General features: G+C 50.1%; 6 protein-coding genes across 6 annotated transcripts; 3 read left to right on the top strand and 3 right to left on the bottom strand.

Moving 5' to 3' along the window:
* Positions 1-304: 304 nt before the first annotated feature.
* Positions 305-829, bottom strand: LOC140902011 (histone H3). The gene has a single exon (XM_073321580.2). It carries the CDS (start codon positions 783-785, stop codon positions 375-377), a length of 411 nt encoding a protein of 136 aa, XP_073177681.1. The 5' UTR covers positions 786-829; the 3' UTR covers positions 305-374.
* A 1,166-nt stretch (positions 830-1,995) lies between these two features.
* On the bottom strand, positions 1,996-2,852 carry LOC140901917 (histone H2A type 2-C-like). Its single transcript, XM_073321370.2, has one exon. It carries the CDS (start codon positions 2,798-2,800, stop codon positions 2,411-2,413), a length of 390 nt encoding a protein of 129 aa, XP_073177471.1. The 5' UTR covers positions 2,801-2,852; the 3' UTR covers positions 1,996-2,410.
* Positions 2,853-3,149: 297 nt separating this feature from the next.
* Positions 3,150-3,609, top strand: LOC140901966 (histone H2B 8). The gene has a single exon (XM_073321472.2). It carries the CDS (start codon positions 3,200-3,202, stop codon positions 3,578-3,580), a length of 381 nt encoding a protein of 126 aa, XP_073177573.1. The 5' UTR covers positions 3,150-3,199; the 3' UTR covers positions 3,581-3,609.
* A 6,245-nt stretch (positions 3,610-9,854) lies between these two features.
* On the bottom strand, positions 9,855-10,370 carry LOC140901897 (histone H2A type 2-C). The gene has a single exon (XM_073321326.1). It carries the CDS (start codon positions 10,320-10,322, stop codon positions 9,933-9,935), a length of 390 nt encoding a protein of 129 aa, XP_073177427.1. The 5' UTR covers positions 10,323-10,370; the 3' UTR covers positions 9,855-9,932.
* Positions 10,371-10,637: 267 nt separating this feature from the next.
* Positions 10,638-11,633, top strand: LOC140901916 (histone H2B 8). The gene has a single exon (XM_073321368.2). The coding sequence runs from the start codon at positions 10,705-10,707 to the stop codon at positions 11,083-11,085; it is 381 nt and encodes a 126-aa protein (XP_073177469.1). The 5' UTR covers positions 10,638-10,704; the 3' UTR covers positions 11,086-11,633.
* A 1,862-nt stretch (positions 11,634-13,495) lies between these two features.
* Positions 13,496-14,184, top strand: LOC140902031 (histone H4). The gene has a single exon (XM_073321637.1). The coding sequence runs from the start codon at positions 13,526-13,528 to the stop codon at positions 13,835-13,837; it is 312 nt and encodes a 103-aa protein (XP_073177738.1). The 5' UTR covers positions 13,496-13,525; the 3' UTR covers positions 13,838-14,184.
* Positions 14,185-15,982: the final 1,798 nt, after the last annotated feature.

The following is a 15,982-nucleotide window of genomic DNA, read 5'->3' as shown; positions in this document are numbered from 1 at the left end:
AAAGGGGCGTTTTAAAATGAAAATGGTCATGTTTGTACTGAACTCCTACCTCTACCGGGAAGGGGTTTAGGGACTGCGGGTACTGCCTTGTAAGGCCAGAGGCTAAATTCAAGCTCTTTTTCCTTCGTTTGTGATTGTATAAACAGATTCGTAATTGCAGAACCAACTCATTGCGACATTATCTAGGAAGCGGAGTCGCACAAGTGTTGCAATGATCTGACTCCGGTGCCGAAAAGGCACTTAGCCAGTGTGAACTTGTTCTAGGAAGCAGAAAAAGGATGAATTTCAACTCTTTCGCGTGGGCACGTGGTGGCTCTTAGAAGAGCCTTTGGGGGGGTTGGTTTGGGAGCCGGCGGGCTCCGAGGGGAGCGGCTCTAGGCTCTCTCCCCGCGGATGCGGCGCGCCAGCTGGATGTCCTTGGGCATGATAGTGACTCGCTTGGCGTGGATGGCGCACAGGTTGGTGTCCTCGAAGAGCCCCACCAGATAAGCCTCGCTCGCCTCCTGCAAGGCCATGACGGCCGAGCTCTGGAAGCGCAGGTCCGTCTTGAAGTCCTGGGCGATCTCCCGCACCAGGCGCTGGAAGGGCAGCTTGCGGATCAGCAGCTCGGTGGATTTCTGGTAGCGGCGGATTTCCCGCAGGGCCACGGTGCCGGGGCGGTAGCGATGGGGCTTCTTCACCCCGCCCGTGGCGGGGGCGCTTTTCCGGGCAGCTTTAGTGGCGAGCTGCTTGCGAGGCGCTTTGCCACCGGTGGATTTACGAGCTGTCTGCTTGGTACGGGCCATGCTCGCTGCAGCGCGCTACCAGCCTTTCTCCAGTCCCGCCACAGAGCAATAAGCACCCTGCCGCCGCTGTGCGCCATTTATAGCCCAGTCCTGGCTCCTGATTGGCTAGGAGCAGCCGGGCGACCGTTGAGGGGTTTAAATTTCCCGGGCTGAGCAGGGATTGGGGAGTGGTGACTAAACCCCTCTGTTTCCACTCCCTAGAGCAGAGCGCTAAGCGCCTGGCCATAGAGCGGACCCTGGTGTGTGCTCAATGCCTGGGAGGGGATAGAGGGACACATTGGAGGGGGGAGCTTGCCAATGCTCAGTGCCTGAGGGGGAATGGAGGGGACACTGGGAGGGACTTTCCTCAGTGTCTGAGGGGCACTGGGAGGGGGTAATAGAGGGCTATGCGGGGGGCTTGCTCAGGGCCCAGGTGGATGGAGGGGACACTGGGAGGGGGTCTGCTCAGAGCCTAGGGCAGTGGCTCTCAAACTTTTTTACTGGTAACCCCCTTCACGTAGCAAGCCTCTGAGTGCGACCCTCCCCCCTTATCAATTAAAAACCCTGTTTTATATACTTAACACTATTATAAATGCTGGAGGCAACGCAGGATTTGGGGTGGAGGTTGACAGCTTGCGACCCTCCATGTAATCACCTCGCCACCGCCTCAGTTTGAGAACCCCTGGCCTAGGGGGATAAAAGGGAAGTGGGAGGAGTGCTCCGTGCCTGGGGGGGAAGGCATAGAGGGGTACTGTGCGGTTTTGGGTGCTCACTGCTGGCAGGGATAGAAGGGAAGTGGAGGTCTTGCTGAAGGGCCCCTGGTCTGCGCGTTCTGCGCCTCCCGCGGATTTTCAGTAACTCGCAGCAGGGGTAGTTGAGCTTTTTGAATTTCCCGGGCTGCCCGGGGATTGGCGGGAGACACAACCCTCCATCCCACAAAGGCGTGCGGGGGGTGGGAGAAGGGGGCGTGCGTGCCCTGGGCCCCCTTCGCTGATTTGCTGGCAGCATGGCGCGCAGCCGTTTGAATTTACCGGGCTGGGGTGAATTCCGCCGCCCTCCAGATTCCACCCGCTTTCCTTCCCACTCTCGGAAGGCCGGATACTGGGCCAGATGGACCTTTGGTCTGACCCACGGTAGCCGTTTTATTGTTCTTCGCCCTGATACAGCCTAGCAGCCCCTACAGCACGGGAAAACGCGCAACCCGCCTCCAGCACTTTGTCTTCCTCGCTTTATTAAAATTACTACGTGTGTCGCCCCCACACCTGGCAAAGGACCTTGTTACTTGTTCTCATTACCTGCTGCACCGTTTTCAGTTCTCTGGGAAGGGATCGGGGAGGTTTTCTACCCCTGGGGCGTGTTTTCAGAGAACCCTTCTGTATATTCTTAAGGTGCCACAAGTACTCCGTTTCTTTCTGTATATTCTTGCCACGTTTTCGACCGGTTAGCAACCTGGCCGTGAGTTTTTACTGAACTGCTCCATGTTCCCTTCGCAACACCCCCATAAAAGCAACACCCCCAAAGCGACTCAACAGGGATTAACAACTCTCTGCTTGACATTGTGAGTGGCTCTGAAAAGAGCCTTTGGGGTTGACATGCTCTGAGTGGCAGGGATCTCCCTCGCCTGAAAGGCAGCAGCAGTAGCCTGCTCACTTGCCCTTGGCTTTGTGGCTCTCGGTTTTCTTGGGTAGCAGAACCGCCTGGATGTTGGGCAGGACCCCACCCTGGGCGATGGTGACTTTGCCCAACAGCTTGTTCAGCTCCTCGTCGTTGCGGATAGCCAGCTGCAAGTGGCGGGGGATGATGCGGGTTTTCTTATTATCCCGGGCCGCGTTACCAGCCAGCTCCAAAATTTCAGCAGTCAGATACTCCAGCACCGCAGCCATGTAAACGGGGGCGCCGGCACCCACACGCTCCGCATAGTTCCCCTTGCGCAAAAGCCGATGCACGCGGCCCACAGGAAACTGCAGCCCCGCACGAGACGAGCGAGACTTAGCCTTCGCCCGAGCTTTGCCTCCCTGCTTTCCACGGCCAGACATTATGAAACTTCTTAACAAAAAACAAACACTGAACAATTGCAATAAAACCACGGTGCAGTCTTTTTATGCCCTCGTAGCAATCAGGCCAGACACTGCTGATTGGCCAAGCAAAAAGCGCCTGAAAGACCCAATGGGAAGCCGACTTCTCAATCTGACCAATCGAGAGGACTATGCTGTTGTGGTAGCCAATAGAATCGCGAGACTTGTCGTGGCAGTTTACTTGAATACGAATTTGTAATAGAGAAAGGTAACGCAGTAGTTAGTATCCAATAGGAAAGGTGGAATTAGGCTACCCTCATTCGCCTAGGGGTGCTATAAATAAAGGCTCTCCTACACTGGCCGCTTACCATTCAGTGTCTTGTATCAGTGTTTTAGGGAGTGAGCTGCTACGAAGCAAGAATGCCTGATCCAGCCAAGTCCGCTCCCGCGCCCAAGAAGGGCTCCAAGAAAGCGGTGACCAAGACCCAGAAGAAAGGGGACAAGAAGCGCCGCAAGACCAGGAAGGAGAGTTACTCCATCTATGTCTACAAGGTGCTGAAGCAGGTTCACCCCGACACCGGCATCTCCTCCAAGGCCATGGGCATCATGAATTCCTTCGTCAACGACATCTTCGAGCGCATTGCTGGGGAGGCGTCCCGCCTGGCGCATTATAACAAGCGCTCCACCATCACTTCCCGGGAGATCCAGACCGCCGTGCGCCTGCTGCTGCCCGGGGAGCTGGCCAAGCACGCCGTGTCTGAGGGCACCAAGGCTGTGACCAAGTACACCAGCTCCAAGTAACTGGTCTCTGTCTCTGAGAAACAAAATACAACGGCTCTTTTAAGAGCCACCTACTTAATCCATGAGAGCTCTAGTCACTTTCACTGACGAAGTGGTTAACATCCTACTTTCAGATGTAGGTGAGTTTGTAGCAGTCTATCCCCAGACTCCACTAACTTGTGTCTAACATCCTGGCAAATCACAAACCTAGCTGATACTAGAGTATGACATAGAACTTATATGCAGTGAGACAGTGTGAATTTACCTTTCACTTGAGTAAAGGGGCTTAGTAGTTGAGTTAATTAGAGAAACAGATCAGAACTTTCTAAGGAGAACTGTTAAGGAAACAGAAAAAGCGTACTTATGGCACCTCAGAGACAAATTTATTTGTTAGCTTATGCTCAAACTTGTTAGTCTCTAAGGTGCCACAGGTATTCCTTTTCTTTTTGCAGATACAGACGGCTGCTACTCTGAAACCTGTTAAGGAAACAGTGTATTCAATATATTTCTCCCTCTGTATGACTGGAGCAGTGTTAATCAGCTTAAACACTATGTTCCATTTTATATTTAGTTGTGACACTCTGCAAGTACATTTTCCAGACCTGAAGAGCTTTGAAATCTTGTCTCTCTCTCCAAGAAAAAATGATTTGATTGTTAGTTCTATTAACTGACTCATCAGAAAAAATACAGAGTCTCAGAAAATATATTACCTTGTTTCAAGGGCACTTTTATAAAATAGAAATATTCCTTTTTCCATTTTATCAAATTTAAGGCGTTTAAAGACATTCAGTAACATTCTGGATGGTATCCATTTCTTCCCAAATTATCAGTTCAGTGGTTTAAATTAATTGATTATAATTTTTCAAATAAAAACATTTAAAATTTCTATGCTAAGGGATAGCTTACTGGTCGCTGGAAAAAAAATTAATAGACGGGATTGCAACTCATAGACCTATAGGAAATGACACTAAAATGTTTCAAAGCGATAAAAGAGCAGAGAAAACCTGGAGACATTTGAGATGGTGAATGTGCAGACTGGAGTGATGAAGGAATGAATGTTAATGAAAACATTTTGAATTTAGCTACAGGTGGAAACCATATTCTTCACTCGTTCTTGAAAGAGTCTGAGTTGAAAGAGCTTTAATCAGTGCTTTTTACACTACTTCCCATTGTTAATTTCTTTTAACTTGAGCTCGTTTTATTCTTGAACAGATGAGATCAATGAGCCGCGGAGCAGGGCTGGCGCCAAAAAGCAAATTTTTGAATTTGAAGCTAAGAGCTGGCTAATGATTGGCCAGAGTTCTCTGTGCGGTGCCTCATTGGTGGGAGCGACGGCGCATCAAATTATAGGGCGGGAGAGGTGGAAGTGGGTTAGGCCGTCTCAGTTCTCAATTTGGTCGGGCCCCACCCACACTAACTCTGCTCTGTACCCCTCCTACCCTTCCCCCGCAACACACTGCAAAACAACACGCTTTTTCTTATATCCCTGGTCTGCATGCTTTCCCCGGCTGTGTAAGGTAGCTTTTGATGTTACAACAGTAAATGGAGAACCTTTCAAGGGAGCAAGTCCCCTCTCTTACTCTGTTTAGAGTAATAGTTTTTCCTTACTACATAGGGAATCAATTATTTGTTGTCAATAACAGTAGTGATATGTAAATAAGATTTCACAGTCTGTTCAAAGGTGGCTGTTGGTCTGGATTTGACCCGCTGTCCTCTGCTTTATTGCATGCTTAGGTTTCTCAGACCCCCACATCTAGAGTCTAAGGTAGGCCTCTCTTGTTTTCCACAGCATAAGCTGATATAATAGAAGCTTTTGAATATTTGCATATGTTCCTATTTTCCAGGAGATTGTACCCTGTCCTCTCTCTCAGCAATAATTAACGCCAGTCTTTCAAATGCTTAACTCTGTGGCTCAGGTATCTTATTGTACAGAGCGTCCTGACTGGCTGTATCCAGCTGATTCATTATTATTTAACCCTGTTGTTGTACTAGTGCCTAAGGGTGGTCTCCACAATGCTACCGGCTGCACAAATATAAAATATGATAATCTCTTAGGCAGTTACAGTAAGAGACTCGTTTCGGAGATTCAAGGGGCGGAAGAGACCATTGTGGTCTGAATTCTAGTCTAACAGAAGCCAGAGGCCTTTTTCCCAAAAATGCTGTTTGAACTAGAGCACAGCATTTAGTAGAAAATCATCCCATCTTGATTTTTAAATTGCCAGTGCTAGAGCCTCCACTATAACCCTTGGTAAATTGTCCCAATGATTAACTCCCTTCACGGTTCTAGATAAAAACAGGGGGACTTGTGGCACCTTAGAGACTAACCAATTTATTTGAGCGTAAGCTTTCGTGGGCTACAGCTCACTTCATCGGATGCATTCAGTGGAAAATACAGTGGGGAGATTTATATACATAGAGAACATGAAACAATGGGTGTTACCATACACACTGTAACAAGAAGAAAAGGAGGACTTGTGGCACCTTAGAGACTAACCAATTTATCTGAGCACAAGCTTTCATGAGCTACAGCTCACTAAGGTGAACTGTTACCAGCAGGAAGGGGGGTGGGGGACCTTTTGTAGTGATCATCAAGGTGGGCCATTTCCAGCAGTTGACAAGAACATCTGAAGAACAGTGGGGGGTGGGGGGGAATAAACATGGGGAAATAGTTTTGCTTTGTGTAATGACCCATCCACTCCCAGCCTCTATTCAAGCCTAAGTTAATAGTATCCAGTTTGCAAATTAATTCCAATTCAGCAGTCTCTCGCTGGAGCCTGTTTTTGAAGTTTTTTTTGTTGAAGAATTGCAACTTTTAGGTCTGTAATAGAGTGACCAAAGAGATTGAAGTGTTCTCTGACTGGTTTTTGAATGTTATAATTCTTGACGTCTGATTTGTGTCCATTTATTTTTTTACATAGATACTGTCCAGTTTGACCAATGTACATGGCAGAGGGCCATTGCTGGCACATGATGGCATATATCACATTGGTAGATGTGCAGATGAACGAGCCTCTGATAGTGTGGCTGATGTGACTAGGCCCTATGATGGTGTCCCCTGAATAGATATGTGGACACAGTTGGCAACGGGCTTTGTTGCAAGGATAGATTTGTTCTAGATGTACGTCTTATTTCCAGTCTAAATTCATCGAGCATAAATTCCAGTTACTGGATCTTGTTAGAGCTTTGTCTGCTAGAGTAAAGAGCCCATTATCAAATATTTGCTCCCCATGTAGGTATGTATAGAGCATAGGGGATACAAGTCACCTGTTAATCTTTGTTAAACTAAGCAGATTGACAGGTTAAGCGCACTCAGGGGGTGCTGAGAACCATTGAAGCAAACTGTAAACTCTGTATCTTATGGAAACCACTTTAAGCTGGGAGGGGGTGGCGACACCCCCCGGCACCCTCAGTTCCAACACCTATGCTCTAACACGTTTTCTGATCTTTTAATCATGCTTGAGCTCTTCTCTGAACCCTCTCCAGTTTATCAACATCTTTCTTTAATCCTTTTCGGATCCAGAACTGGACACAGTATTCGAGCAGTGGTCACACCAGTGCCAAATAGAGAGGTAAAATAACCTCTCTACCCCTACTCGACGTTCCCGTTTATACATCCATAGATCATATTAAAGCCGTTGGCCAAAGTGATGCACTGGGACCAGATGTTCAGCTAATATCCACCGTGACACCCCCCCAACCACTATTAACATTGTGGCATCCCAGGATCGAGTCCCCCATTCTGTAAGTATGGCCTACATGCGCCCTTTACGTGTGTCCATATTAAAATGTACATTGTTTGTTTCTACCTATGCACCAAGCAATCCAGAGTCCTGGCATCACCCTGTGCTCTGTATGGAACCAGCCTGTCTAGGTGACTTCCTGGACTGGACCCTGTTGTTTAGGGTTAATCTGTCTGAGATGGGAATAACTTCTGACCTACTGTCTATGACAAGGCCACTATGGGGTCTTCCCCTACCCACCTCCCCCCAATTGGCTGCCTAACACCAGGATCAGTTGCTCCTGATAATGGTCTGATCACATTCACATGATAAATCTGGTTAGGCAAGAGCCATTTGAAAGCACAATAGCATGAGTTCCACCTCACTCAAATGCCTCAAAGGGTTCCTCCTGTTTTTTTCTGTGCAACAGCAGCAGGCTAGAATTTAATAAGGTGACATGTGGGTCTCTGGCACTGAAGGCAGGAGATGTGGGTTCCCGCTGTGTGGTAGGGGTTCTGTGCCCAGGGAGAGGCAGAGGCTCATTCCACAGTAAATAGAACAGGATTATGGGCTGAGCTGATGAAGGCCTTACACGCAACTCGAAGGCAGTTGTCTGTCTGTAACGTAATACAGTTGGAATCCTGCATCCATTCAATTCCAAACATTCAGGAAATAGAAATACTCCAGGCATCAGTGATTAGAATAATTTGGGGGCAGGGGGGAAGAAACCAGAAAGTCAAAACAGGGAAACCTTAAGCTCCTACCAATTCTTTAGCACAGGCCAAGCTTCAAGAATTTCTGCAATTGTAGGTAGATTAAACAACTAGTTGACAGTGTTCATTAACCCCCTTCCAGTATAACCATACACACACACACCCCGTCTTATTCCTGCTTTTCCTCCATAAAGCCTCCTGTTTTACAGTGGCTGAGAGTTGCTCCGTCCAGAAAACAGGGTTGCATTATTCCCTCTAGGAGTGGAGGCCCTGGGGGTCCAGAGCAAGTGGACTCCTTGACGGGACCCATGGCGAGAGACAGGCGTGCTAAGGCTCAGAGAGGTGCGGTTCTAGGAGCCGGAGGGGCTTAACCCCCAAGAAGGGCTGTTGCACTGAAGGGGGTTCCCCCAGGGACTACACAGAGGCAAGAGTGGGCACGACCTGAGGGTCCATGACACCTCTTAATTAACATGTTGATACAGCTATGCCAAATGACTTCTCCCACACAAGAATAGTGTGTGGGGGCGGGGAGGCATGGGGAGAATGCACAGCCCCTGGCCTGGGAGGAGAGAATGGAGGACCCTTGTAGTGGGACAGGAGGAAATGTGGCACACAGAAGCCCTCACATGAGAAGGAAGGAGGTAACAAGCATTCACTCAGGGCTCCTGCTGGGGGAAGGAGGAACGGGGACACACAGAACTTGTGCCAAAGAAGGGAGATTGGAAGGCTCTGATATAGGGGAAAAGGGAACAGTGGAAAGGGGGCATGCTCCCCATGCTGGGGCTGGGGTGTACTTCATTATGGTGCAACATTTCTATAAAGCATTTCAGTGTGACCGAGAAGAGAGGGGCTCTTCCCCTCCTCTGTGTTTTCTCCATATAAACAAACATACGTCATATAAAGGAAATATTTCACTCAACACAACCTATGGAACTCATTGCCATGGGATGTTGTGAAGGCCAAAACTAGAACAGGGCTCAGAAAATTAAATAAATTCATGGAGGATAAGTCCATCCAATGGCTATTAGCCAAGAGGGTCAGGGATGCAACCCTGAGTATCCCTAACCCTCTGACTACCCAAGACTGGGAGTGGACAAGGGATGGATCAATTGCATGTTCTGTTGATTCCCTTGGAAATGCTAGTCACCAGCTACTATTGGAAGACGGGATACTGGGCTAGACAGACCATTAGTCTGAAGCAATATAGTCATTCTTGATGTCAATTTCCAGGTTTAGATTTTAATCTGGAGAGACTCATTGCAATGAGACACACCCAATTTATTTCACATATGGGCATAGTAGCATGGTCTCAGTTTGTGAATAAAATTATAAACTGAACCATTTACTTTGTGGCTGCTGTATGAAAGCAGGAAAACCAGGGTAGATTTTGCAAATCAACATCCTCCCTCTCAGCGTAGAGCTGTTATTCATCTCCATCCTGCTCTGAGCCAGAACAGAGTCTGTGAAAGATGCACTTGCACAAAAGCAGAAACAGGGATTAATCCTTGCATCTGCACTCGCATCCCAAAATACAGAATAGAACCATCATTTCATCCAAACCACTTTATTCTTATTTTTCCTTAAATATCTATGACATAAGGAAGAAAGAGTAAGGCAGTAACTTCACTGCAAAAATCAAGTACAGACTATTCTCCATTTTAGCTGATGCATGGGTCTCAATGCATTTCACTCCAAACCCCTTAGAAATGAGATTGGTCTTTTAATAGAAAAAAGTTTGACACCAAATCTCAGCTCTCTGGTAACACTCCAGAAGCATAGCAAACTACCTGCAATCCATTGCATGCCTGCTCACAGACTAATACTTACACTTATGTTTTTCATCTCCCGTATCATTTTCCAAGATTATCAGCTCTTTTTGAACTCGTGGGTGGCTCTTAAAAGAGCCTTTGGGTTCAGTTAATTCGAATACTAACAGCCTTCTCACTTGCCCTTTGCTTTGTGGCTCTCGGTTTTCTTGGGCAGCAGCACCGCCTGGATGTTAGGCAGGACCCCACCCTGGGCGATGGTGACTTTGCCCAACAGCTTGTTCAGCTCCTCGTCGTTGCGGATAGCCAGCTGCAAGTGGCGGGGGATGATGCGGGTTTTCTTGTTGTCCCGGGCCGCGTTACCAGCCAGCTCCAAAATTTCAGCAGTCAGATACTCCAACACCGCGGCCATGTAAACGGGGGCGCCGGCACCCACTCGCTCCGCATAGTTCCCCTTGCGCAAGAGCCGATGCACGCGGCCCACAGGAAACTGCAGCCCCGCACGAGAAGAGCGCGACTTAGCCTTCGCCCGAGCTTTGCCTCCCTGCTTTCCACGGCCAGACATCACGACGCTACACTCGGCCACTAAACACCACTAATACTTTGCCATCGAACCCTTGAAATTATGCGGGCCCTGCCTTTTATAGCCTCGGGCAGATGAGACGCGCGACATCTGATTGGCTCTGCCTGTATCACCCAATGAAAAAGCGACTTCTCCACCTAGCCAATGGGAAGAGAAGATGCTGTGGCTATCCAATAAGAAGTGCAAGGATTAGAGTCTGCGTTCTTTGCGGCTGGGTATGCCGCAGGGTTGACGTCTTACTTCCTATCAGCCAATAGGAAAGCAAAAATTAGGCTACCTTATTTACATAGGGGCGCTATAAAGACAGGGCCACGGGGGCTGCGTGTAGTATTGTTTTTTTTGTACGTTCCTTGCAGTCCTCAGGATGCCTGAACCAGCGAAGTCCGCTCCCGCGCCCAAGAAGGGCTCCAAGAAAGCGGTGACCAAGACCCAGAAGAAAGGGGACAAGAAGCGCCGCAAGACCAGGAAGGAGAGTTACTCCATCTATGTCTACAAGGTGCTGAAGCAGGTTCACCCCGACACCGGCATCTCCTCCAAGGCCATGGGCATCATGAATTCCTTCGTCAACGACATCTTCGAGCGCATTGCTGGGGAGGCGTCCCGCCTGGCGCATTATAACAAGCGCTCCACCATCACCTCCCGGGAGATCCAGACCGCCGTGCGCCTGCTGCTGCCCGGGGAGCTGGCCAAGCACGCCGTGTCTGAGGGCACCAAGGCTGTGACCAAGTACACCAGCTCCAAGTAAGCAGGGGCTGTGCTCCCTCCGGGAAGTCTGACATCTAAAACCCAAAGGCTCTTTTAAGAGCCACCCACTTTCTCATTGAGAGCTTCAGTCACTTTCATTAGCAGAAAATAGCTAAACGCACAATCCCTTAAAACACGCCTTGACTATGTAAGGTAGATGCTAATTATTTTCCTTGAGCTTAACACCTAGTAAAGCGCATCGGGGTGTAATGGGATCCGGGGTAAACCTAGCTAAGAAGGGCCTTTTAATGCTGTGAATATACAAAGTATTTTTTTCTTAGCTACTTAGAATATACATTGGTTAAATACATGTAGCTTGTAGAACAAGCAAACTCTGAACAGGAACTGCAAAACCCTCAATCCTGGCCGACACACGTTTCTTGGTAAGCAAGCGAGGGTGAATGAGCACGGAAAGGACACAGAGGGAGAAGTCTTCACATTTCACACAGCTGTGGAAGAGCTCCTATCTTTATTCCTTTCATGCCTGAAACCCAGTGTGTTCCATGGATGGTCGTTCATAGACCAAATAAACCCGTTTTTTTCGTTTTAATACCAGACTTTCTGGGGTAGGCTGAATGAATTCTATCCTAAACCAACTTCTCTCTGCTTCCCCTGGACGGGGAAGGGCTGTTCATTTTCCTGTCTCCTCAGATGGTTTATTTCCCAGATGGTTGTTAATCTCCATTAAATCTGCCTTTCTAAAGCCGACTTTAAGGGCTCGGGGAACCCGGAGCCTGGAAGGGGAGCAGCTGGTTTGCCTTTCGTACAAAAACGGCGCCAAAACTGGACCGGGGGAGGGAGGGAAATCTCCCGTTTGCGACTATGTGGCAGCTCCGGTCCGCGTAGGGAACTTCAACCCTGTCCGCCCCAAGGAAGCCGCTCACCCCAACGGAGAGAAATATCAGAGAGAAGGCCAATCTTTGTGACCTCAGTCTGACTAGCCCCAACTGTTCAAAAAGCCGGAGTCACCTCAGAGCAGGGGATGGGCTTTAAAATCATGTAAAAATAAGAAAATGTTTGTTTGTCTTCAGCTTTTTGAGCCTTGCGGGTGTGGGGGGGGGGGAGGAGGAGGAGGAGGGGGGGGGGCGTCACATTTTGAGGCTTCCTAGGGTAGTCAATGGCTATTAGCCAGGAGGGGCAGGGATGGGGGCCCGAGCCTCTGTTTGCTAGAAGCTGGGAACGGGCGGCAGGGGATGGATCACTTGACGATTCCCTGTTCTGTTCATTCCCTCTGGGGCACCTGCTATTGGCCACTGTGGGAAGACAGGACACTAGGCAAGAAGGACATTTGGTCTGAGCCAGTCTGGCCCTTCTTATATTCCTCCACAAAATCTACAAACTTATTTTTTCTTTAAGAATGAAGGCTGAAATCATCCCATTGTCCCCTTGACGGCTGGGCTGGGCTGCCAGGAACTTGGGGAGGGGGGGGCTTTAAGGAAAACAATAATAACCAAAAAGAAAAGGAGGACTTGTGGCACTTTAGAGACTAACCAATTTATTTGAGCATGAGCTTCTACACTTTCCACAGCATGCATCCGATGAAGTGAGCTGTAGCTCAAATAAATTGGTTAGTCTCTAAGGTGCCACGAGTCCTCCTTTTCTTTTTGCAAATACAGACTAACACGGCTGCTCCTCTGAAAATAATAACCAGACTCATGACAAAAGACTCATGAGAGCTGGCAACACTGTGTAAAAACCTCTCAAGGCGGGAGCCTGAATTTCCACCTCTGATTCCCGCAAAACCCCCGAGTCTGGAGTCGCCCCAGGACGAGGGACAAAGCACCAGTAAAATGCCCGGTTTCTAATGCACCAATAACAAAGCGTTTGGAAGCTGGAAATCGATCGCCGCCCTCCTCGGGAGGCGCACGGAGAAAAAAGGGCGAGGGAGAGAAATCGGGGAGCGATTTGTGCACTGTTTAGTCCAACTGTGAGCTGGGGCCCCGGGGAGCTGACCTGCACGAGCCTCTCCGGGGAAGGAAATTAAATTGGTTTTTATTTCCAAGTGTGCAATGGGTAAATATTCAAAAGCGGGGGGTCTCCACAGCCACGGACGTGCGGGGGGTGCAGGGATGGTGGCTCACCGGCTTTGGGTGCTGGGCAGTGAGAAATAAACCTCTCCGTCCCCTACAGCTTTGGGGGGGGGGGGGGCTTGAAGGGGCTTTGCTTCCCAACCGTGTTTGCCGCTTCTCGCCGTGCCACACTCGAGCGCCAAACTCCCCTTTTTGAATTTAAAATTACCCGCGGTGTTCTGATTGGCTGAGAGGCGAAGGCCGCCGTCTCTCATTGGTGAGAGCCGGAAGCGTCCTTCTGTCAGGGCGAGGGGAGGGAGACGCAAGGGGTGACTGCGGTTTTCACTCAGGTCGGACACTGTGCTATATAAACCCCTGCAGGCCGCCCATTGTTTTGTATAGCGGGGAGGTTATCAGCTCTGTGTTTGCGAGATGTCTGGGCGCGGAAAGGGCGGTAAGGGGCTGGGGAAAGGCGGTGCTAAGAGACATCGCAAAGTGCTGCGGGATAACATTCAGGGCATTACGAAGCCTGCGATCCGCCGCTTGGCTCGTCGCGGCGGGGTGAAGCGTATCTCGGGGCTGATCTACGAGGAGACCCGCGGGGTGCTGAAGGTTTTCTTGGAGAACGTGATCCGCGACGCGGTGACTTACACCGAGCATGCCAAGCGGAAGACGGTGACCGCCATGGATGTGGTGTACGCCCTGAAACGCCAGGGGCGCACCCTGTACGGCTTCGGAGGCTGAGTCGGCTCTTAACCCCAAAAACTCATTTTCTAAGGTCCTTTTAAGGGCCACCCACCGGTGCACGGAAAGAGCTGGGTTTGCTCAGACTGGGCAGGGTTGTGGGGTCTGTGTGTAAATTACAGGTTTGGCTGGCTTTGCAGGATTACACCCTGTTTTTATTGAGCTGCTTTTGGCTAAACTGGTCTCTTAAATGCTACAAACCCACTGCACAATTAATGCTTCATGGCTACTTTGCTAGCAGTCTCTTGTGGTGTGCTTTTGCGCCGGTTATCATTTACCATTCACAGTTCTCTACAGTAGTTCACTCTGCCCCTGCAAAACATTAGTCCCGTATGTTACCCAGAGATCCATATTCTGCTGACTGGGATATGCTACCCTGTTGGCACATCCCTGCAGCGGGAATCTGTCCCCTCTGGGACCTGGTCCAGCCACTGATCCTGCAGCTGCACCTAGTTTCCTGCACACTCTGTGGATCAGTTCTGGCCAGACAAGAAATTCAGACTCTGCCTCTGGTTACATTTATGCTGCTATGAAACTTCTTAAAGCGGCTGGTGAGGTGTTGTTTTGCTGCTGCACCCAGAGATCCCTTGGCTTTCCAAACTCCCACCTGAGCTGCTGGGGGTGGCTGCTATGCTCTGCTCCACCCCCTCGCTCCCTTGGTTCCTCCACCAGGCACTGGGGGGAGCTCCCGTGTCCCTGGGGCCCCAGGAAGGTGGCTGAATGGCCTGGTGCAATGGAGGGGAGTCTGAGACACTTGGAAGCATAGCACAGTGGAGAAGGGCTGGGTCCCCTGGTGAGCCCCTGGCAGTACAGGCTCCCAAGGGTGAGGTTTGCACAGAATAAGCACCATTCTGGCACCCTCTTGTTGCCTCTGTCCCTAAAACTGGGCACCTAAATTCTCAGTAGAACTCGGGGGCCAGGAGCCCAGAACTCCTAGGGCCTGCCTAGGTGAGTCCTGGGGTTGGACGGGAGGGGGCTGCTAATGGCTGATACATGACAGCATCAAAAGTGCCTGTTGATCTGTAGGGTTGTTAGCGTGTTCATGATTCAAATCCACATTAAACTTGAAGCTGGCCTGGCCTGATTAAAACATGACCCACCACTTCCCAGTGAAACAGAAAACTTTATTTGGGGGGGGGCGCGGGAGGGATGAAAAACCAAGTGCAGCATGAGGAGAAATCGGGAGCCAGAAACAGGTTCCCTCCTTGGGACCAAATCATGTCACCGGACATCAAGGAGCGTTTAACAGAGCACCTGCCCATCACTGTGCCTTTCAATACAGTACAATAGGGATTTCTATCAAATACTCAAGACCCCAGCAGAGGGTCATTTTCCACAAGTACCTATAGGCAGCTGGCGGGGGGGGGGGGGGGTTGCAAAGACACAGAGGGGGGAAAAACAAAGCACTGTCTGAAATGCATTGTTTTTGTCATTGGCAGCATGTTGAAGCAGCCAGAAAGGAACCGTGGGAGTTTGATCAGCGGCAACGCCTGCATGAGGAACTGTCCTTTCGGAAGAATGGGACCAGTTCACAGACTCAGGTTTGCCCCTGCCTCTAGGGCTGAGCCTGGCCCTGTCTTCAGACGGCCCCCCTGCAGCACTATCGGGCGAATCCTCTGCTACCACCGGACCCCTTAGGCAACCTGCCGGCTGCACTGGGACACCGGCTGTCACCCACATTTAAAGGCCACTGTCCCCCAGCTTTGCACAGGCCCTCTCTAATGTACACGGTGCTAAAAATCTGGCCGCAGCTGGCAGCCCAGGGCTCCTGATGCGACTACTGCAGAAGGGAACAGGCTTGCAAACCGCCCCCCCCGCCCCCTCCCACCCACACACACGCACTAGAGACAGGGTTGACATGGGGAACAGTCATGGAGCAGGGTGATGTATCAGGGACCGAGAGCGAGGGAGGGAGAAAACGAGCTGCCAAGCAGGAAGATGAGATGCAGAGACGCTCCTAGAACAAGCTGCTGAATGTAGAAAATCAGGGAACAAGGGAGGAGGTGAAATAAGCAGCCCCAGTCCCTAAATACTAATACCACACCCCTGGACCAGCCCCCCTCTCCCCAAATAGCAGCCCTTACCCAGAACGCCCCTGAGCAGCCAGCTGGGGGAACCCAGTGCGGCTGTCTACACTCCAGCTTA

This window comes from Lepidochelys kempii, chromosome 23 (assembly GCF_965140285.1).
Source record: "Lepidochelys kempii isolate rLepKem1 chromosome 23, rLepKem1.hap1, whole genome shotgun sequence".
In the NCBI taxonomy this organism is placed as follows: domain Eukaryota; kingdom Metazoa; phylum Chordata; order Testudines; family Cheloniidae; genus Lepidochelys; species Lepidochelys kempii.
The sequence above is the reverse complement of the archived record's forward strand: the minus strand, read 5'-3'. Positions and strand labels throughout refer to the sequence as shown.

Excerpts from the sequence above, each read along its gene's own strand:
- LOC140902011 (XM_073321580.2), bottom strand. The coding sequence starts at position 785 with ATGGCCCGTACCAAGCAGACAGCTCGTAAATCCACCGGTGGCAAAGCG.
- LOC140901917 (XM_073321370.2), bottom strand. The coding sequence starts at position 2,800 with ATGTCTGGCCGTGGAAAGCAGGGAGGCAAAGCTCGGGCGAAGGCTAAG.
- LOC140901966 (XM_073321472.2), top strand. The coding sequence starts at position 3,200 with ATGCCTGATCCAGCCAAGTCCGCTCCCGCGCCCAAGAAGGGCTCCAAG.
- LOC140901897 (XM_073321326.1), bottom strand. The coding sequence starts at position 10,322 with ATGTCTGGCCGTGGAAAGCAGGGAGGCAAAGCTCGGGCGAAGGCTAAG.
- LOC140901916 (XM_073321368.2), top strand. The coding sequence starts at position 10,705 with ATGCCTGAACCAGCGAAGTCCGCTCCCGCGCCCAAGAAGGGCTCCAAG.
- LOC140902031 (XM_073321637.1), top strand. The coding sequence starts at position 13,526 with ATGTCTGGGCGCGGAAAGGGCGGTAAGGGGCTGGGGAAAGGCGGTGCT.